Raw genomic sequence first — 23,108 nt, forward strand, 5'->3', positions numbered from 1 at the left:
CCTCTTGTATCATCTTAAAGTATTTCCTAATGCAAAAGGAGACGATGAAGAAGAGTCATTTGATATTATTTCAAACATTGAATTAATGTGTCATGAATGATCTAGCACATAAATTTTATGACGAGTACAAGTTTGATTTGAAGCAACTGAAACTATAAATGGTGATGGGATATAAATGCTATTCTCCTTACTTAATGAAAGTTGCTCTCTATAGTTGACCACCAGTCCAGATTTCTATCGCTAGATTCAGGAGAGTGGTGATCTCTACAATCTATCAGATACTAAAGTTATTTATACTTTAATAATATATGTATATAATCTAATTATTTATATTCATTTTTTAAGACACTTATGGAGATTTTCATTAAGTTTAACATTTGAAGAAGGATTTACTGATCATACAAAAGTTTATCTAAAGAAGATAATTAAGAATCTGTGTTATAAATCTCATATTCGATGGAGTATATAGTTCTCGTTACTGTGAGTATTCTGGAAAGTTTTCATGGTTACTGGAATAGCTTCTAGTAATCGGGATATAGGGTTCCCCTAATAAAGATTTCCTTATCTATTATTATGAACAAGTGGTCTTGGATTTGTATTGAAAATGTCACTCAACTTTTTTTTTTTTTTTTTTGTAACATCATTTTTTGATGGTTATGCGTCTAATAGAAAGTTTTTGGAGGAGCTATAAATGAATTAAGGAAAAAAACTTAATATAAAGGAACTAAAATGCCCAGATTGTGATGCAAAACAGTTTTAAGTAATTGAATTGTTATACAAGAAAAAATTGTCATCTTCATTTCGTTATGCTTATCAACTAAATCATAAAGTTATCAACACAAAACCCATGGAGAGATTCTGTTTTAATAAGCTTTTGAATAAATTGTTGTTGTCTCATCTTTAAAATATTTAATTTTTATTGTTAAAATATATGAGGAATAAATATTTCATTATAGTTGTTAGTTTGATGGTTTCAGTTCAATTTTAGTTCATTCGTCGAAAATATGTGTAATGATCTCACATTCGTAACTTAATCTTGTGTTATTCATTAACATAAAGACTAAATTTTGTTAAAATATACCGAGAGTGAATGATGATTCGGGGACATCTCTACTCCAGAGAGGTGAATAGCTTAGAGACGTCTATGGAGGAATGATGATCCTCTTGACTTAATACACATAAATCTTTAGGTGACCAAAGCATTTATAACAGAAACCTGCTTCTTTGAATATATTATCCTTTACTGTAGTCAATTCCACCTTGTTCCAGTTTTGTTAACGATTCCGAGTTTGCACGATGTCCCAATACCTCCGTGTCCTTCTGCTGTCTTTTCTGAGTTGAAGTCTATGATAAAATAGATCTCGTACCACAGTTGTATTAATAGAGACTATTCTATCACTTTACAAACGAAAAATACTACTCATTACATATTTACGCATATCATCAAAGGACAAATACGAATGAAATGTCTGTTATATAGCTATGAGATCATAATAATTTCTTTATTCCCTTATTAAACGTACAAAAATATTTTATACCTCATTCTTGCGATCGAAAAGAGATCTTTATATGGTCATAGCACATTTTCTGAGTCCAAGTTATGATACCTCTGAGGCCTAAGCTAAGTCGTCACCGAATTCAATATAAGTTCAAGTCCTCATGCTCCGAGATAAGTCAATGAAAATATGAATTGGGAGACGCTATCTGTCACTGAATTCACAAATATTCTATTTAACTTAGGTGATCATGACTCATGAGATATACCATGAACGGAATGATTACTCCATGCTCCTCCATCAATGAAACAAATGACATTGATCTGAAAATGGTGACTTATATCAAATAATTCTCTCTGTTTCTGAGTCACATACGGCCATTAATTACGCCTTTTTATGGAGCTCCCTTTTTTTTGTTTCATAATGAGTTCGTAGATCTGCAGGAAATGATGTATTCTTGAAGATAGAGACAATGAGTCAAGAGGTGAGATCTGACACAGATCGCAGATCTTGATGTAAAGAGCATCTGTCCACTGAAGGATCCTTCTCTACAAAAAAGTAATATCTGATCCAGGGAGTGAGGAAGGAAGAGGGAAGATCCCTTGAGTGGAACCTTAGGTTGCAGAGAGGAGATGAAGGCGTTTGACTAGGACATCCCAAGGAAACCATTGGGCGAATTTTGATCCATAGGCTATATTGAATGCTTGTCAGGAATATCCACTATTATTATATTATTCCTACATATAAATAGTTAGGCTTGTGAACGGAACACATGACTGAACGGTGTTCCATGGAACGTGCTTTCAATGAACAGAACGGATTTTTTTTTTTGAACAATGAACACTAAAAAAGAGATTTCACGTTCCATTACAATAATTCATAGTAATTTCAGAGGGGGTGTATTTGTTCACGCGATAAGTATCCTAGAAATATAACTATACAAATTCAGGGGCAATTTTTGAAATTATGGAGTGACCTAAAGCCTCCTCCCCTGCAGACACCCTGATATTAATATTCGTGTAAATGTGAATAAACCACTCTAAAAAGTACCTACTTATTATTTTCCCTTTTACGCAATAATATTTTAATTTCTCTTGTACTCAATGTGAATGAAAAACATAGTCACATTTATTTCAAAAAAACTATTTATTTTTATGAAAAATACAACAATTATATATCCAATGACAATGGTTCAATCGAAGAGAAGGGAAGAATATCATAAGGCTGAGTAAGAGAAGCCGCGAAGTGAAGCGGGAGGATCTCGACTTTTCCGAGTTTATCGGTTAATTAGCACTTCGAAGGGTCACAAGAATAGATGGAAGGTCTCAATGTGTTGAAGAAGTTGTGAACTTGGCTCTTATGGAGTATTCGGAGGAGGGGGTAAGTTCTCTCGAAGTCTATCCGTTGACTGAGAGAGGAGGCCGGTGGAGATTATATCTAATTATGTAAGGCATTACGACTTTTTCTTATATCTACCATGATCATGAGAATAGAATTAATTTCAGGAATACTTGCACGGAGTCGTAGTGTGCAAATTTGTACTGGCGTTTTTCTTCTTGAACATCGATGAACTCGGATAGGAGTGAATTCAAATCATAATTGAATTATTTATTGATAAATAATCACGGTCCTTATTGATTTTTATCGATTAATTTTGCGATGATTTTATCGATCCTAACTGTTGGAATAAGATTACAGGTAGGATTATACAATCATAGTAGTTTGTACTGTAATATTACAATAATAGTAAATAACCAATAACTAAAAAATAAACACGTCTAATATTAATAATGTAATTTAAATTAAGTAATAACTCGGAAAAGTCGAGATCCTTCCGCTTCATCTCATCCTCACCCAATTATACTTTTCACTTCCCGTACCAAATTTATTTCTATTAAAATGTTGCGAGAGTTGCATTTCAACTATCCTCTGTCTCTTTCTTCAATTTCGAGATAGAAAGAGAAAGTATGAGGTGTGGGGCAACTTATACCAGATACCCAAGATATTTACGTTCATGTGCACATATCATCACTAATTTTAATATAAGTAATTTATAAAAGTGAAGAGGAGAAAATAAATAAAATGAGTCAAGATGATTTCAATTCTGACGAAGGAAGCTAGGAACATAAGAGCGGAGTCACTGAACCTCGACTCGAGAACGTTAAAAAACTTGTTTATTTTTATAAACTCGTTGTAGTGATAGATAAGATACATGATTATTCATTATTAATTAAAAAATAATTATTATTCATAAATTACTCACATTACCCATTACTAGCAAGCTCAGCTGCAATTAATAATTATCGACTCTATTCATCACTTAGGGATTCGTATTTCAGATTTTTGTATGGGGTATCTATACACTCAATAGACTATATGGTATCCACGTAACTGACGCCCTCTTTTATTTTAAATTAATTCTTGTTACTTGTTCCTGTCAAGTTTATCCATTCACATTACATTTGTTTATTATAACAAATTAAAACAGAGCAGTGATCATGGAGTGGTTATTTGGTCGTAAAATGAGTCCGGATGAAATGCTCCGTAAGAACCAACGAGCACTTAACAAAGCCATGAGGGAATTGGATCGAGAACGTACTAAAATGGAGCAACAAGAAAAGAAAATCATTGGAGATATTAAGAAAATGGCAAAACAGGGACAAATGGACGCAGTTAGGATCATGGCTAAAGTATGTATTAATAAATAATTCCTACATTGATTTTCCAATCTCCGCTTATTCAGGATCTAGTGAGGACACGACGCTACGTTAAGAAATTCATGCTTATGAGAGCAAATATTCAAGCTGTTTCCCTTAAAATCCAAACTCTCAAGTCGCAAAATTCAATGGCTGAAGCCATGAAAGGGGTTACAAGAGCCATGCAAAATATGAATCGGCAAATGAAGCTACCTCAAATACAAAAAATTATGCAGGAATTCGAAAAGCAATCAGAGATCATGGATATGAAGGAAGAAATGATGTCAGATTGTATAGGTAATTACTAATTAATAAACTATAGTTCATATCGAATCTATTTTGTGTTTTAAATAATTGGCCTCACTTTTGAATCATTGATGTAAATGTACTTTTCTCTTTGCAGACGATGCTCTTGGGGATGATGAAGATGAGGATGAGAGTGACGCAATTGTGAGTCAAGTACTTGATGAACTAGGACTGCAATTAAACGATCAGCTGAAGGATGTTCCTGCTGGAACGTCTACTCTTGCAGCACCAGGTGCAAAGGAAAAAAAAGCTGTTGCTGCCGGTGGAGTCGAAGATGCCGATGCGGATCTTCAAGAACGATTAGATGCTTTAAGGAGAGAATAATAAAAATTAATTATTCAATTGTACTTCTTGAAAATTTCTTCTTTCATCCTGCAAGTAATCTTTAGGAAAAAAATGTATATTATATTACCAGTCAAGAAAAACACGATTGAAACGAATTTTTTTCTAAATGAAATTTTTTGCCTTTGTGATGTTCCCTTAAAGAAACAGTTTCAAATTTATTTTCAATAATAATGATGAAATAGATTTATTTGTAGAAAATTGTACTAATACTCTTTCTAAGTAATTTTTACATAATATGTATGTATTATAATAAAAGTATATTTAATTGTTGAAAATGTTACAAATTAAAATCCTTAAAAAGTTTCTTATTTCATCATCAGTAATTTTGTTTTATATTCAATTATTGTAAATGGCTTTCAAGATTTTATTACTGATAATATGGTATTGTTAATTTATAGGGATGGCTTATGAAAATATTTTTTCGTTGGAAATTCTACAACTGAGTCACTTTAATACATTTTTTATCTAAATAATTGTCCAACATTGCTTTGTCTTAGTATTATCTAAATTACATTATCATAATCAAACAAAGTAGTATAAACAGATCATTCTGGTCTACAATTATATCATATTCGTTTTTAATAACAGCAAGTCTTTTTCTTGGGTAAAATCTGATGGAAATAAACATTTTCTTTGGAACTCTTAAAAATAGATCAATATTATTTGTTATTTTTTAAACTATAATAATTTTCCAAAAAATTAGATTTTCGACACTAAATTAAAGCCATTACAATCAATGGAGGCTTCAAATTGAGAAATTTATGTCTTATATGGGGGACAATATTTACACTCCTCTCCTATGAAAGTTGATTAAGGCCGCCACTTATTACTAGTGATTTCGATAGAAAATAAATTGATTGTGAAGCACGATCACTTAATATGACGTGTACAAGCTAATTCAATTTTCAAAATGAAATTTTTTGTAGATATATAATTTCAAACTTAATTGAACACACCTACATTAGTACAATGAAATGCAAAAAACAACACCTCGGTTCCAAAGAAAATGTTACTTATATCCGAAGTGCATCTAAAACTTAATTTTTATTTTGTACAGAAAAAATAAGATAATCAATAATCTGAAGGTAGATATGCTATTAATTAATATCATATCTACATTTTAGGTACATTAAGTCTATACAATCAGAAATATTGAAGTTGGATTATAATACATTTTTTCATTCAATATCACTATTCACTAACCAGAAAATAGTCTGTCAATACAGTTAACTAAATTGAGTTCAATATTAACTGCAAGACTAATTACAATCTGGATTGATTTTTTCAGATGTGTAAATATTTTATATCACTACACCTTTGCAATTTTTCATATATATATATATATTTTTTTTAATTTGCCCTGAAATATTCAACCTAGAAGGTGGCTTGAGTCCCTAAAGGACCCTTAAGGGGAAGGACTATTATTATAACTTTATTGAATGCAGATCTTGAGACTAGTTTTTGAAGATTTTAGTCTCGTTGTCAAGGCAAAAACAATTAGATTAAAAAAAATCAACATGTCTTAGATCTGGGGTCACTCATCATACATTGTTTATTTTCTTCATTCCCACATAGAACCATGTTTTTATTTTGTTGTTTTACCCCTAAAATGTAAGTTTAATTAAAATACAAGGCCTTTTTGATCGTTGTTTTTAGAAAATTTGTTTTTTCAAGTGGCCTTTTTTATTAAATTGTTCTGCAATATTTGACGAAGTCCAACTCTAGAAATTCCGATTCTAGAAAATAATGCATTGTTTTATATTTACTAACATAAATAAATTGTTCCATATTTATTTAATTACGTTAGAAAACAATATTTATGTTTCTAAAATTACATTTTTTAGAAAAGATTAGGATGTTGCTGTATTTTAAATTGAACGAAACAAAGTTATTCGTTAAAATTTAGGTTCTTCAAAGAAATTTCAATCTATTTTTTTTTAAGTTATAAGTCTCTCCAAAAAAAAATTAATTTGGCATTTATAAAATAAGCTTTAATTTCAAAATTACCCAATAGATACTCCCCCCTCTAAATGTTTGTAATTTTTTTTTTTTTTGTAGTTTGTCTTTTTGGTCTCATTTGCATAGCTAGTCTTAGTTTTGAATGCAACACTCGCTGAGTCATAGCTCATGAGTTATGGTCTCTTTAATATTTCATCTTTTGTTTATCAGTCATTGTAAACACAATTTTGCAAATCCAATAATGTCTATGTCATTCGATCGATTTATTTTTTATGCTATTTGATCAATATATATATATAATCAGCTAGTATTTGATAGACAAAGTACTAGGGTTTACCGGATCATACCCTTATTTTACCAGATGACCGGAAGTTGACAAAAAAATTTTTTTTTTTTCAAAGACGAATTAAAAAAACAAAACTTAATTGAAATGTATTTAGGGGTTAAACTCAATTTTAGCTTTTAGTTGTAGCTGACAAATAAAATATTCGTAGCCTTAGAGAAATTAGTTATTTATGCATCTTAGCTCACTAAATTTGTGACATAGAAAACACAATTTTGAAAGTTCAATTATATCTGTCAGTTGATCGATTAAAAAAAATGTTACTTGAGAAAGAATTTACGTAATTTAAAGAACATGTTTGAAGGATGAGTTTATGGCAATATTACGATAAAATCCTTTGCTGTAGAAGCTTATGGAAATAATAAAAAAGAAGGATGAACTATTTAAGAACATTGCAGATTAGATCTAAAGTTGGACAATATGATACCAAATATATTTAGACAATCGAAAATTTTCTATTTGATTTAGGCAAAATGAAACAACACCTTGATCTTCTAAAACTTTTCATTACAGACAAAATCTGCAACATAATCGTTGAGGAGACGAAAAAAATTGCTATGCTAAATAATTTCACTTTTCTGTAGACGTAAATATGATCAGGGCTAGTCATGCCTGCGCTTTTTTGAGTGTCTATATGACTGCCTTTTGCAAAAAGAAGATACGGCCAATAAATTGGTAAAAGGATGGATCTCCAGATCCAACCATGAAAAACTTATGAAATATACCCACTTCGAGAGCGATCCAGACACTGAAATCTCTTTTGGAAAGAATAACCCTTGATGGACAGTATAAATGAAACGGCAAAAAATATTTAGAGCGATCTGAAAATATATCGGTTGATGAGTCAATGGGGAATTATTTTTGAACTAATCAAATAATTTTTTGGAGGAAAGCCTATGCGTTTTGATTTTAAAATCTGGTGTGCATGTATTCCTACCGGAGAGCTCCTCCATTGTTTGCCTTACGGACGTCTAAAAAAAAAAGTAAAAGAGATAGGACTTAGACATGGTCCAGATGTGATAACTAAAATGACTGAGCAACTTTATCTGAAAGCAGGCCACAAGATAGTTTCTGATAATCTCTTTACTTTACTGGATCTAATGGATTATTTAGGATTATTCAAGTTCCTCCAGCTGACTTGATCATAAAGGTGAGAACTGTTTTTGTGGCCTGATTGTTTTCAAGTCCAAAAAAATTGCTTTTCACGAATTCCACCCTTTGAGCCGAGTAAATTTTGTCTATGATCAAAGTCAAATATTTCTTCTGACTTTCCCGGCTGCAATTATGGTAGTCTTAGTGCTTGTAAGGACTGATGCGAGTCTTCATACATTTCCAGAGAGATCCTATGAAGATGGCCAAGTGGCTTAGGGCCATTCCAAGAGATACAAAATATTAGACATCGACATAAAGTTGAAGTTTATGAATTCAACACTTCACAGCAAATGACTTCATTACCATATCTGTTGATAGAAGACGCTACCAAAAGAAGGTACACAAGCTAAGGTAGTTCATTTTTCACTAAAATCATTACTATACTCTTGTTTAGTATGTTCTTTTTATTAAATATTTTATTTTATAATAGTATCAGTATTTTAATATATATTTTTTAATCTTTCAGACGCCCAAAAGGGATACTATACCATCTAAATGGCCAAATCTCCCAAATTATCTTTCATCAACCTCCAAATCAACGATAGCATCTACTAGCAGCCTGAGATTACAGCTTCAAAATATTAGTTATGAAGCATTGGAGAAGGAAATGTTTTATGAAGAGATTGTTATGTCCGCTAAACATGTCTATGAGGAACTCTTTTAATTTGTCAACTTAGCGAAGATAAATGAATCTCAGGCTTCCAAGTTGTCATTTATTGTACAACAAATGAATCTCTTCTCCAAATTCCCCAAACAGAGGCGATATGCTCCTATGATCCACTTTATAGCTATAATCTGGCAAAATATCAACCTTGACAATGAAATTTTTGCTTCTAACGTCTTCACACCTTCATCGCCAAGATAACTGAAGGCTACTTCCTGCGCTTTGAATATGGAAACCGGGCTACCCCATTCTGCTATTAGCTACCTCAAGTCAAGAATAAATACGAAAACCATGATGAATATTCACTTCAAAACGGAATAAAAGCTCCATTATTCAATTGCTCCAGATATTCGATTAATATTTAATACACTATTCCTTTTAATTCAAAATTTATTAATAAGAATGAAACAAATTATTATTTATTCATTCAACTCTGTTTGCCATAAAAATACTGGCCGTTTTAAAACGCACTTACAGAAATTCTAGTATTCCTGGATTCTTATCTTCATGTTTTGAAGGAGTTCGTTCGTATGAGGAGGCCCCTGAGGAAGATGAATACTATGAAGTTGAGGAAGGAGGTCTTTTGGTAGCCTCTATAGTCTATTCCTTCGAAGTCGTCTATTGTACGACCAAAAAGAAGTGGGGGAAGCTTTCCACCAGCTTAGAAGAAAATACTTTCACATCAGGTCACATCGAACTCCTTCAAAACATGAAGACAAGAATGTTCAACTAGCTCTCCGATAGTCGGCAGTAAAGCCTTACAATACTTGCAGGGGAAATGACTGTAAGAGATTGACGAAGCTTATGAGGAGTAATCGTTGCATTCAAAATGAGTCTTAGCGTGAGCAAAAGCTCGTGTACTCCCTATATGGACAGGCTGCAGACCTTAAAGATTAAACCGAAGACTCTGATAGATAAATCTTAATATCTTACATAATTAATTATTGAGTTAAACCTTGATGAGTAAATATTTTATGTTAAGTAATCCATGTATATAGTCACCTTGACCAGGGACAAAATAAGTAATATTAATAAATATAGGATTAAAGAAAAATAAACAAACACGACAACAATTCGAATGGAAAGTACTCATGGATAGACGAACAAGCATAACATCGGGTTATGCAAGAGAAGTGATTTCCTCTTCGTTACGAGCCAGGATGTCGTTTTATGGAACTCCTTAGTTTTTACATGTATAAGTTTATGATGATTCTATGGAGTATCCGGAGAAATTTATGTATAGGGCCAATGATACACGAGATCCGAAGTCACTATAACAGACCTTGACATGAAGAGGCACTTGCACAATCAACGATTGCTCCATTAAAGGAGACGAGCTCCCCCGAGTGAAGCACTTGTTCAAGGAATCTCGCCTTAAGAGTAAAGATTCCTTAAATATATTTGGCATTGAAGAGAGTATCAGAAAGTGTGTGAATTGGATATCCCTAGGCACAGGAAGGATGGATGGATGCAGATCCATATATCCCATCTCTACGTAGGAGAGATCAATCTAAATGTCTTTCAACGCAGTTCCAAACTCATCACCTCCCTCCTTGTGCTAACTGTTGAGTAATGGAATTCAATGTCGTACCTACTGGCCCAGTAGTACTGGGGTCTATAGGTTTTGAGAGTCAAAAAGAAGTAGTAAGACCCTTTTCATATTGCCCAAGTATACAGATTATCTTCGTAGTTAAGTATTTATTAATATTCTCTGCTATATTTATCGGTGTGCTAATATTCAAATGTCATTGTATCATACTAGAAAAATACACATAAAAATTCGTAGAAAGAACCTATAAATCACTTGTTATGGTACTCATAACTGGGCTTGATACATTGGAAGTAATCTTTAGGTAATTAGTTACGTAATGCAGCCTGTTTCGTTCTCTTTGGACAAGAAATAAGGTTTATGAAGAGACGAAGACCATTGCTCAATTGGAATTTCAGATTGCTCCAACTGTAATGAGCTTTACAGTTTTCCTAGCACTCTATCGACTCGCCCTTTGACTATCTGCCAGAATCCTCTCAGTAGTTCGTTGGGCCACAACCAACCACCTCTTCTTCTGACATATCCTGGATTATAACGAAGTGGAAATGACTGCTTTTGCCTAGTATTATGCAAATGCTTGTCCGTCAATCCTTATCAGTCTTGTCGAATATGAATAATCCATCATGTCCTATGATATTATAATTGATAACGTAGAAGTGATTAGCACTTTTGGGATTGGAATCGCTGTCGTTTTTGTTTATTTTTCTTTTATCATAAATCCTATAATATATTATATTGGTGATAGTAATTATATCAGTTCAAAATAACCTTATCATTTTTTTTCACTTATACACTTTTCCTTTTGCTTCTCCTGCCATTTTTTCCTAAAAATATATTATCAGTTTGAAACGAAACACGTGGGGCAAGTTAAATTGCGTCATGTCACATGTGATTTGTTTTTTTGACTAAAATGTACAGTTTGTCAGTAGTTTTTTATGACTATAAGAAATTACTAATAGTAATTATAGAGATACATTTATCCAAAATGTTTTTTTTATGTTAAGATACATAACTTGTAATTTGATTTAATGACTGTTAATAAATGATCTGAGCTATTAGCATAATAGATAGCTACTTTTTTTATAGCCAAAATAATTTCCTTTTTTTTTTTAAATAAACAATATTTATATTTCCAATGTTTATATTTTGAAATGTCGGATTCAAAGGAACACGCTTATACACTTTTTGTGTCTAAAATTCCCAATTATACTAAGGAGGAAGACTTCCAGGCCTTGTTTCCGGAGTCTTATCGATGTTTTATCACAAAGAGTTCTTTTTCCAAAAAATTTCGTGTTGGGTATGTGTATTATTCGTCGTCAGAACTCTATCAAAAGGCTCTTCAATCCAAGTACCAACTCCCAAATGGACCTGTCCTGACTGTTAAACCCGCTCATGATAAGGCTTCATCTCTTTCAAACAAGAAGGAGGCCCTCAAACGTACTTCTCAGATTCGATTCGATCGAAAGGTAGCCAAAGAAAAGCAATCTCGAATAATCCTTCGTAATTTGTCATTTAAAGCCTCTGAAGAGGACATTAAAACAGTATTTTCAAAGCATGGGGCTTTAAAACATATCAACATCCTTACTAAGCCAGATGGAAAACGGGTTGGATGTGCTTTTCTTCAGTATGAAAATAGACCACAAGCAGCAAAAGCTATCAAAGCTGCTAATGGGTCCAATTTCATGGGTCGCCCCGTGGCTCTTGATTGGGCTGTTCCAAAGAAGGATTTTCAAGCAACTAATAGTAAAACTGAGGTAGAAGTTAAAAACAAAGATGTTGATCATTTAATGTCAGCAGAAGAGGATAATGGCTTTGGAAAGGACGATAAGAACGGATCTGAAGACGATGAGGATGGATTTGATGGTGAAGACGAAAATATGTCAGTTGATGGAGAAGAAAAGTATGAGGATGATTCTGAACGGGACTCAGAGGATGATGATAAAGACTCTCGTCCTAAGTGGGAGTCTGGGCATGATGTAGATGAAGGAAGAACCGTGTTTATAAGGAATTTAAGTTTTGACTCGTTAGAAGAGGATTTAGCTAGTCTTATTGAAGAACGCTACGGAGAAGTTGTTTTCGCTAAATTTGTCATGGACAAAATCAAAGAACATCCCAAAGGAACGGCTTTCGTTAAGTTTGTCCAGACTAAATCTGCTGAGCGCGCCGTTAACGATAAGGAACCTTTAATTCTTGATGATCGAACAATTTACTTATGTATGGCTATGAAGAAGTCAGATGCAGATTCCATTAATAAGAAGAAAGAAATGGACAAGAAGCTGGGTAAAGATAAGAGAAATCTTCATTTAGCTAGGGAGGGTCTGATTCGTGAGGGTACTAGAGCCGCCGTTGATGTGTCCAAGACAGATCTTCATCTCAGAACTAAAATTCAAAAGTGGAAAACAAATATGCTGAAAGATTTGAGTTGTTTTGTATCTCCAGTCAGACTCTGTGTTCGTAATATACCAGAGGATTTTAATGATAAAAGGCTAAGAAATCTGTTTTCAAAGTATGGTGTTCTTTCTGAAGCTAAAGTAATTCGTGATGAAAAGATGAATCCTGCCAAAGGAAATGCGGAACTAGGATTTGTTACTTTCAAAGAACATGAACACGCTCTCAATGCTTTGAGGGCTGTTAACAACAATCCCACTATTTTTAGGAAGGATTGTAGGCCCATTGTTGAATTCTCTATTGAAAATTTAAAAGCAATTAAGGCTAGGGAAAAAAGATTGCAGAAGAGTAGAGAAAATAATCCTAACTTCAAGAAGATAAATACTTCTACTCAAAAAACTAAACCGGCTCAAACATTAAATAAAAAGATGGAGGACTCAGGAGAAACTGTGCATGGCTTTATGGGTAGTAAGAATGATCCCAAACAAAAGAATCTTCCGAGCCATATAGGCCCAAAAGTACGATCTGCTCGTCCTAAGATATCTCGCAAAGACTTAAAGAAAGGTGCTAAGCGAAAGGTACTTGAAAAGAAAATTCGGACTGTCCCCATTCAACACAAAAAGGACAAGACTGATCATGAGGAAAACAATCCTGAAAAGAAGAAGAAAAATAAGAAGAAAGTGAAGCCAGAAACATTAAAAGAACTAAAAGAGGAAAAAAGTTTTAATTCTTTAGTACAAAACTATAAAACAAAACTTCTAGATAATTATGAGCCTATGGCTAAAAGAAGAAAGTGGTTCGCTGAATGATGTTGGATTGAAGTTGTACCTAAAAAGTTCATTGTTCGTATTTCATATTGTTTGTTGCAGCTTTGGTTTTTTCACTATGACATGCAATTTATGATAAATTATCACGCTTGTTTTCAATTTTATAAATAAAACATTCATTCTCGTCTTTAATTGAATATTATGACTTATAGAACTGACACTTAGTACGCCTGGATAACATTCATAATTACATAGTACATATTTAATGAAAATAAAGGTTATATCATTTTGCCTAGCCGACTACTACAGAATTTGATCACATTTAGTATACGTGTATATTTTTGACCAGCAAGCTCCAATTTATTTTTATTTTTTGGCAATCAGTTGATTAGTTCTTTAGATATGTAGTCATATATTTTGCAACTATAGGTAAAACTGACGTGTAAACCAAATTTTAAATAGTCGTATCTTCTGAACTTATGATTCAATTTCTACAAACAAACCATTTCTAAAAAGTAAGAGAATATGAAAAATATTTTATTCAAATCTTTTTTTATCTCGTTTTTATAACTATTCTACTCTATAAGGAACTAGCTCGTAGGTTATGAAAAAAGATCGAACGTTCTATGACTTTGTATAGAAATGTTCCTAGATCTATCTATAAAATAATAATCTTACTGATCAGTGCTCTTGATTATTGAACTATGTATAGCCTGGAGGCCTGTTCAGTTTTTGAACCAAAAAATAGTATTTAATATTGTTTTGGAAACTGAAAACTTCGTGGTCTATATTTAACATCCCTATGCACCTCCCACTTCTTGAAAAACAATAGCTATCAAAAGTTGCGTGATTAGGGGATAATCTATATGCATGGTTTATGAAAGATAATAATATTCTTTGGGTTCTTGTCTATCACTATAAGTTAATATAAATTTGTGAGAATGCTAGATTTTTGTATTGCCCCAGGATGTAAAACCGGTCATTCGAGTTATGAAAAAAAGGAAAAAATAATATGTTCACATAAGTTTCCATCGAATTTCATGGAGAGAAAAATTAAAAAAGGCTATCAAAAAAGTAAGGGGTAATTAGATTTATCTTTCAAATACCGATACACCTCTTATGGTGAATTCCTTAAAATATGTAATAGAAGTATCTCTGCAATATTACTAATCAATCAGAAATATTATATACCTACAGTAGTAAGGAATTTCTATGAAGAAATTTGTAAAAATTATATCCTCTGAAAATTAATAACAAATTTAGACAGCAATCATCTTAATTTCCTACCGTCACTACTCAGGTAATAGAGCATAGAGATAAAAAACTTTATATCTCTATGTAATAGAGGTGGAATACTTAGTAAATATAATTAAAAAAAAGAATGCAGATTTGGCCATTTTTTCCGTAACAAAAAAACATCATTGCTGGGAAAATGCTTTCTGTATTCATGATAAATTTTGTTTCAAAAATAAGCAATAATATCTGGCAATATAATAAGTGGAACAACTTTGATAAGAAAGATTGTAATATTGATCAAAGAAACATTTAGAATGATACATTATAAATATTTTTTAGTATATTAAAGATAACTTTAATATCTATATTAATATTCCAAAATTCGCTATAGTTTTTTTTAAACTAATAAATAACTATATAGCAACGAGTGTGTTAGCGAATGCTCAGCATGTCCTATTAAAAAAACCAAGCAGTATATTAAAGTTCAGCACTTCATATCAAAAAAAGAAAAGGGGAGTACATATACATCCTATTAAAAAAAATTTAATGGACTTTTAATAACTCCGAGCAATGCTGTGTACTCCTCCTAGTTATTTAATAAATACTTTCTATTAAATCACTCAAGGGACTCCTATGATATTTTCTGATATCAATTTTGATATTTCTAATTTTACTACTTATATAACCAAGATAATAGTCTCCTGCATCGAGAGTCATCCAAATTTTGTTATTGATATTTACAGTGGAAAAGTGATTCACTCTCGCCTCTCCATTACATAATTAATGAAGTCTCAAGGTAAAGAAGTTTTATCCATTATAAATAAAGTATTTGAGGATAAAGATATGTTCATTGCATTGGAAGAAACTACAGACTCGACAGCGATCCATGATTCTAGTTTTGGTTGCTCCTTTAGATGGTCATTTTTTCGGTCGTTCTTATTTCATTAATTTGGAAAGTATACAAAGATTACAAGCGTTGCTTTAATAAGTATAAAAACTAATTAGTGTAAACTTTTCATGTGTAAATTTTCATGAATTTAGCAAAATTTGGATGATCTTGTTATATCAGTAATAAAATTGGAATAGTCAGAATTGTGACTTGTATACAATACTAAATTTATTTAATTAATTTCAGTTCTACTGTGTTGTTTACTTTGAACGTCTACAGGAATATAGTTCCATAATTACAAAAAACCTCAAATCTTCTTCGTAACCCCATACATTTTTACCACTATTATCAGCAATCTAGGGTTTAATATCAATAGTGAATAATGTATCTCAAACTTCATCATGATACTACTTTACACGTATCTAAAACTTATTTAAATAATAATTTTTAGTATTTATAGCATTTAGTATATATTTACTTATTTTTATATAATTAATTATTATTAGACTTCGGATTTTTGAGTAGTTTTTTGGCCAAAATGAGCAAAAATTTAAAATTAAAATTTTGAAAATGAGCACCGAAAATATCAAAATTGAACAATTTGAATTTAAAGAAAAATGCAGTTTTATAAGAACAATTTCAAGTGTTATTTTATATTTATTAATATCTATTAAAAAATTTTACAATATTAAATCGAAAAATCAAGATTATGTTCCATGAGATTTTTTATTCGTTCAGTATTGATAGTTTTAAACATATTTAAGACTTTAAACGTCCACATTAGTAGTTGAAGCGAATTTGAAGTTGATGAGATCTTTAGGAGTCTTGTTAGGCGGAGGTCATCACCACCACCACTGATTATGCGTCTAACCCTTTGCATAAATAGAAGATCAGGATGTCTGTGAATAAATGAAGTTATTTTATTCTAAAGTATTTCCCCCTTTTCTCCTAGAAATTGTTTTCATCTTTTTTTTGGCTTTTCAGAGAATCATAAATGTAGGAGGGTTTATGCATGAGTAAATAAATTATTTTTGTAGGGAAAAATATGTATATGATACAATCAAATTTATGACTAGATGATATGATATGTTAGGTTGTAAGACTCCAACAACAGATAATTAGTGGAAGGGGAAATTTGGCCACAAAAAAATTACAGTTCAATAATCCACCTTGAATCTTGCACCGAAAAAGAAATAGTTTGTGCCAAATTTTTCCTTACTCTGATTGGATGTTATGCCATTTATTTTGAATCTGATATGTGCCAGAGGTACTTGTACTACTCAATTGGTTCTCAAATGTGGAGGGGGGTACCCGTACTCCTTGGGGTACTTGGAGGTACTCCAGGGGGAACTTCAGATTAAAAAAAATATATAAGCATAATTTAAAAAGTAATTATAAATATAACAATAAAATATAAGTATTTATGCAAAAAAATCAGAAGGCGCCACACCTACAAAAAATAAAATTTCGCCAGTATTTAGAAGAATACATCGTAATGGGATTCACTTCCACAAGCTCTAGTCTTCCCATGGTGATTTGTTTTTTCTGTGAGGAGAAGTTGGCTAACAGTAGAATGAAACCAACTAATCTCAAGCATAATCTGCAGGTAATGCATCAATCTCATGTTGGTAGGGAATATAAGACTTTCAAAAGAAAAATGTAAGACTCTAGATCATCTCAAGACACAATCTGGAAAGCCTCCACACCATCAGTTAAAGCTAAAATTCAATTTGTATCTATTTATTTGATACAAGACAAGAAAAATGAGCAATTTGCACACAAAAAAGGACAATAGGTTTAATTTCCAGCAAAAATGTCAAAATGAGTAATTTTGTGGGCAATTGCTTTTTAATATTGTCGTCATAGTGTATGAGTGGTTACATGTTTTGTCAAATTCTGCCTTTCTTGCCCAGCAGTCGGTACGATACATCAAATTGGAAATTATAGCAATAGTAAAATCATGGACTATGATTGGTTGTGTGGTTTGTCAAAATCTGTCTATCTTAGTGAGCAATCGGTACGATACATCAAATAGAAAATTCCAGTAGGCCCTATTACATGATGGTCTAACCATGTATTACTATTAACCTTGATCAAGGACTCCTGTAAGTAGGACAGGGCACGCGCAAACATGAATTCAAATTCGTGTGCAACATGGGTCTATCGAAAAGAAACAATACAACGTGTTTGGTAAGACAAAGAGTAATAAGTTATTACTTATTAATAACTAAGTGTTGTGCTCCAGGGTGTAGAACGGGCTATGACAACAAGCCACAACAGTCTGGTGTTACGATCCCTCTGTGGCCAAACAAAGAGAGAAACTCCGGACTTCATACCACCTGGCTGAGACCCATTCCAAAAGAAACAGATCTAAAGAAGACAGATTCGGCACCATCCAAAAGTACAAAGCTGTGTTCCCTGCATTTCAACGACTCTGATTTCATCTGTGAGTCTAAAAGAAGTTCGACCCTTGGCAAGGCTCTAAAGAAGAGGTAAGACAGCTCCTCACTTTCGATGCCTTCTGTACGTATCTGTTTCTGTATTTGTATAAAATGTTGGAAAGATAGTATGCTTATAACTGTCCTTCTTTTACAGGTACCTCAAACAGATGTAGTACCATCTCTTTGGTCAAACTGCCCCAACTATCTCTCAACTCATAAAGCGTCATCAAGGCCAACTCAAGTTGCAACTACATCACGTAGGGCTCAACAGTTCAATGACTTACAACAGCATCTGGAATTTGAACTCTTGATTGAGGAGTCAGTCCTCTCTGTAGAAGAACTTGCTGACAAATTGGCCAAGGAGACACTCCCATCAGACTTCATCCTCATCACAAAACCAAGTGTTGCTCTTTTGAAGCTATCCCATGATGAGAAATTGGGCCCCAAGTAGTAGCTAGCATCCAGTTTGAGACAGATATGTCATTCAAAATGTACCACTCTGGCGTGTTGATTGACAAAAAGGCAGTGTCACACATCACCTCAGAAGGCAAGGCCAACACTGCGATTCAAGCCATTAATTTGGCTTCCTTTCTGGGAGCAAAAGAAGAATGGAATAAATAGCCTGGGAAGACATTTTCAACAAGTTAGTGAAGTTTCTCAACTCCTCAAAGATTGAACCTATAGAAGCTTCTAAGCTCTCTTTCATTCGTGAGCCAATGGCTCTCCTCTTCACCAACCCAACAGTTAGAAAATATTTACCTTGTCTTCTTTCAACCGCACTCATGTGGGAGAATTGGAGCTCAAGACTTATCTGCAGATCTGCTCATCTAATTTGGTGATCCTGCTAACCCCAAGACACCTGAAAAGAGTTGCTGCTCCAGTCAGTGTTGAGTCATCAGAGACACACCTCTGGTCTCAATAACCTTCGATAACCCAACCAATCAGCATGTAGACCTGAAATAGTTCATCGACATAATGAGCAGAGGAAGAATGTCGACTCCATCCAACCTTCTCTACCTCTCCTGTCTTTATGCTCACTCCATGTTCTCTTAAACCACAGCTACTCCTGAAGAGAAAGACAGTTTACTTGGCACCCCAAATCCTAGAGCTTCATTTGTTGCCACATTCATTGACAGGATGTAGGACAGTTTAAACTCTGACATTATCGCCGTAGTGGGAGTAAAGTACGAGGAAGGACACTCCTGGTCAGCTTTTCTTCAAAGAATTTCATTCGCTTTGTTTAATGTCATGGGTAAACATTTAAGTGCTAAACTGAATGATAACATCCGATTTTTAACAAAAAAGAGAATGTCAGCTAAGAATTCAGAAGCTAATAGAAAAAAAAAGCTAAATTTCAATCAAAAACTTCTGAATTGTAGACTTGGACCAACTTTTTGCCTTTTCTTTTTTATATGTTTTTAATGTTTATTTTGATTAAAGTACTAATAAAATACCACTTCTATTAGAAATATATAGCCTCATTTTTATAATTTTGATGATTTTCCCTAGCAAAATACTTTTAAAAACTCTTTATTTTGTAGCAAAACACTTTAAGAGAGACATTCAATATAGCAAAATGTTTAATAAAGCTATACTACGTATAATTGACTTAGACGGTTTTTATCAGTTACAGTAGATTTGAAAACGTCACACTCCATGAAATTGTAATTAATTATAAACCATATTCTCAGAATAATAACTAATAAAACGACAAAGTAAGAGTATTTCGAAATATATTTGAAGTTCCAAGTTTAAAATAGAAGGCTTAAATTAAATATAATCTACATACTAAAAAATAAACAATCATACATTTAAGTTAAATATACAAAATTAAACAATTAGAATCATATAACTAATAATAACAATGAATTATAAATATAGAATATTGAAATAATAGATTGATCCAAATAATATTTTCTTGTTCTAACATTGGAATTCGGTTCAATATGTCATAACTTAAGGTTACAAAACACAAGCCAGACGTGAAGTTTAATCAAAAATATCATTTCTGTTTTTTCCTCATGTGCAAGTTGCATATAAATTTTGCACAGGATAGATATATCTCTACCGATGAGATCCTAATAATTATTAATGATAAAGTAAATGTCAAAATCATAAAATAATGTTAGATTTAAATCCATATTTTCTTCCAATCTTACTACGAATAGCTTTTAGAATCCCACTTTCATTTATTTCATGCTTATCTAAAAAAAGAAAAGTTAATCCATGTAGTCAAATTTTAAACCTTAATTACTTATCTTAGATATAAAAATAAGACTTCTTTATAACTGATAAGACAATTCAGGCAACCATTCTTGACTTAATGTAGTTTTCTAACATGACATCGTAAAGATTTAGAGCAAAAGCTAATTATGTAGTAATGCCCGGCGATATTACTCCTTATTAAGAGCATCAAAAAAATATTTTCCCCCGGTAATTTATGCTTGTATAACAACATACTATTATCATGAAGGATACACACAATTGCTAATTTTAATGCTACACCCAATGCAACTACCCCCCCCCCCTGTTGTGACCATTTAAGCAGTTGTTTTTGCCTTTTTATGAGTTTTCTGAACACCATTTCTTGGAGCTTATGAACCATAGCTAGTCCTTGAGTGACAAAAAAAGTAATATTTATTCACTATGCAATATTGGAAAGGTCCTCTTTTAATCTCCGCATTATTTAAGCCTAATGATAATATCCAAGTCTTTAAGTGAAGAAAGTAGTGTCAGACAAACTAGTTGCGAACCATCCAAAGCTACTACCCCCGTTGTTGTGACCATTTAAGCAGTTGTTTTGCCTTATATGATTCTTTATATTTCTAGCTAAAATAGAATCATATTTTATGATTAGATTTAAAAAATGAATACTTACTGTTACATGGTACAAAATTCAGAGTTCCATTTCGAAATCAGTAAATATTTTATACTTTTTACTCATAACTTTGATCGTAATTTGGTGTGGATGACTCTAAACATGCTGAAAATTCTCTGAACTTCACAATTTACTATAAATGGAATCTTCAACACAGGTTAGGTCTCGCAATTCATTGTAAGCTGGATTTTCTGATAGGAAATTGGTTAATTTAGATCGGAATAGCTCTAGCTTAGTATCTTTTCGTTGCAGCTCAACGATGGTAATAATGACAAGTAAGGGTAATCGTCCTTCTAAAGCTGTGATGGGCCCAGAAATTTGATTGAGATTAGTATGAATAGTGGTCAACTCTTCAAATATATATTCGTCAGTAATAATCTCCTTTGCTTTAATTATAGAAGCCATTTTTTCATGGAGGCTACATAAATATTCCCTGATTACTATGAAGTGCTTGAAATAGTAAGCTGCTGCTTTAACCAAGTTCCCTAACGTGTAGTGACTGGAGCTGTGGGTAAGGGAATTTGGTAAGAAGCAGCGAATCTACGTTTTCTTAGTCCAGCGTTCAAAAATATTTTTTTGATTTCGGATATTAATTCATTTGTTCTAGGGAACACTTTACGAGTAAGTTCAGCAACGTTATGGAACCCATGAGCCACACAGGTAATATATTTCAACTGAGGGTAGTATCTTTTTAGGTCTTCGCCAGCTTTTTTGCAATAAGAAGCTCCATCCGTCATAAACACCTTCAGGCGAGTAGCATTAAAGTCGGTTCCAAGAGTAACTTGAATACTCTCGACAACAAAATTTATTATGTTCTTGGCATTAGCACGTTTAATGTCTATCACTTTGATGAGATATGGACGACCCAAGAAATAGCCGTCCAAAGGACCAATCAATAAAGCAGTGATTGATCGCTCCTGATTATCTTTTGTCTCATCGACAGCAACAAAAATATCATTCTCTTCGACTTTTTCTTTGATTTTGGAGATGACATCGTTACCAACATCCTCCATTAATTTAATGATGGTTCCTCGGGAAGGAACGACCCGTGTATTTCTCCATAAATTTTTTGAACTTCGGATGATTAGCAATGGATAAGGGTATACTACATGCAATAAACATATTTGTCAGATCAGAGTTAAAGTCTGACTTGATGTATTCATCATTAACTTGATTTTTTAGATGAATATACATGGTCTTGATATGAGATGAGGATAATGAGTGGCGTATAATTCTAGACGGGGGACTAAAATCACATTTATATCGACAAATCCGACAAGCAATCTGTTTCTAGGCCGGTAAGTATTTCCAAATTCCTGGGCCTCCATTTTCAGAAATCCAGACAGAAGGCGACGTTATTTTAGGCATTTTATTCAGTTCTCTATCGACTATCAGCATCTAATATTATATTAATATTGAATAATATAGGCGGGAATGATAACGTTCTTGATAGAAGATGTATACTATTTAAACAATGATGCCGTAAGTATTTATTCCTTCCTCCTCGCACGCTTTTTCTATTCTTACCAAAATTATAACCCTTAGACATAAAATAAAAGTTGTTCAAAATTTCGGAGTTACGTACCTATAGCTATGTTTAATTCTGATCAGACCAGATTCCTGGCCTCTGGAGGGCAAGTTTTTTTTTTTGTTAATATTTGATTTTTTTATATGTATGGGTCGTTGATTCGAAAATGCTCCAACAAAATTCAAAAAACAAATTACTTCACAAATGAAAAACTGGAGGATGTATAATGAATACAAATCTAAAAAAAATGAATTTGGAAGAGGATTAGCGAATTTGTATTAGTATGTATCTTCTCTATAGTTGAAAGAGGAACATATTATTTCTAATTATTATGTTGTTTATCGACAAGTTTTACTAGATTCTGTAATTATTATAAGCATTAATATAAGAATTAGAAATAAAATATATAATACGGGTACGTAATAGTAAATTATAATATTTTATTATTAATAATTCATAATATATGTCCTG

At 32.5% G+C, this 23,108-nt stretch overlaps 2 protein-coding genes and 2 long non-coding RNA genes across 7 annotated transcripts; 3 read left to right on the top strand and 1 right to left on the bottom strand.

Moving 5' to 3' along the window:
* Positions 1–899: 899 nt before the first annotated feature.
* Positions 900–3,683, bottom strand: LOC121119981 (uncharacterized). Of its 2 annotated transcripts, none has more exons than XR_011780745.1 (3): positions 3,236–3,683; positions 1,539–3,174; positions 900–1,480 (listed from the first exon to the last, which is right to left on the bottom strand). It is a non-coding gene; the product is annotated as an uncharacterized lncRNA (long non-coding RNA). The 2 variants fall into 2 exon arrangements; XR_011780746.1 differs by having other exon boundaries at positions 900–1,819; positions 1,872–3,174; positions 3,236–3,673.
* On the top strand, positions 3,061–5,146 carry Vps2 (vacuolar protein sorting 2). The gene is made up of 4 exons (XM_040714834.2): positions 3,061–3,194; positions 3,821–4,186; positions 4,240–4,489; positions 4,596–5,146. The coding sequence occupies exons 2-4, from the start codon at positions 3,995–3,997 to the stop codon at positions 4,820–4,822; spliced, it is 669 nt and encodes a 222-aa protein (XP_040570768.1). The 5' UTR covers positions 3,061–3,194; positions 3,821–3,994; the 3' UTR covers positions 4,823–5,146.
* Positions 5,147–7,663: 2,517 nt separating this feature from the next.
* On the top strand, positions 7,664–13,862 carry LOC121119368 (RNA-binding protein 28). Of its 2 annotated transcripts, none has more exons than XM_071889382.1 (2): positions 7,664–8,648; positions 8,764–13,862. In XM_071889382.1, exon 2 carries the CDS (start codon positions 11,662–11,664, stop codon positions 13,705–13,707), a length of 2,046 nt encoding a protein of 681 aa, XP_071745483.1. In that variant the 5' UTR covers positions 7,664–8,648; positions 8,764–11,661; the 3' UTR covers positions 13,708–13,862. The 2 variants fall into 2 exon arrangements, with proteins under 2 accessions (XP_071745483.1, XP_071745484.1); XM_071889383.1 differs by having other exon boundaries at positions 8,071–8,634.
* Positions 13,863–15,275: 1,413 nt separating this feature from the next.
* Positions 15,276–19,702, top strand: LOC121120743 (uncharacterized). 2 transcript variants are annotated; one of them, XR_005865189.2, is made up of 4 exons: positions 15,276–16,151; positions 16,555–17,980; positions 18,036–18,313; positions 18,386–19,702. It is a non-coding gene; the product is annotated as an uncharacterized lncRNA (long non-coding RNA). The 2 variants fall into 2 exon arrangements; XR_005865190.2 differs by having other exon boundaries at positions 18,036–18,282.
* The last annotated feature ends 3,406 nt before the right edge of the window (positions 19,703–23,108 follow it).

This window comes from Lepeophtheirus salmonis, chromosome 6 (genome assembly GCF_016086655.4).
Source record: "Lepeophtheirus salmonis chromosome 6, UVic_Lsal_1.4, whole genome shotgun sequence".
In the NCBI taxonomy this organism is placed as follows: domain Eukaryota; kingdom Metazoa; phylum Arthropoda; class Copepoda; order Siphonostomatoida; family Caligidae; genus Lepeophtheirus; species Lepeophtheirus salmonis.

What these genes read in the sequence shown, in the direction of transcription:
- Vps2 (XM_040714834.2), top strand. Translation starts at nt 3,995, where the DNA reads ATGGAGTGGTTATTTGGTCGTAAAATGAGTCCGGATGAAATGCTCCGT. An exon ending in CAGTTAGGATCATGGCTAAA is followed by an intron (nt 4,187 to 4,239) that starts GTATGTATTAAT and finishes CCGCTTATTCAG; the next exon opens with GATCTAGTGAGGACACGACG. An exon ending in AATGATGTCAGATTGTATAG is followed by an intron (nt 4,490 to 4,595) that starts GTAATTACTAAT and finishes TTCTCTTTGCAG; the next exon opens with ACGATGCTCTTGGGGATGAT.
- LOC121119368 (XM_071889382.1), top strand. Translation starts at nt 11,662, where the DNA reads ATGTCGGATTCAAAGGAACACGCTTATACACTTTTTGTGTCTAAAATT.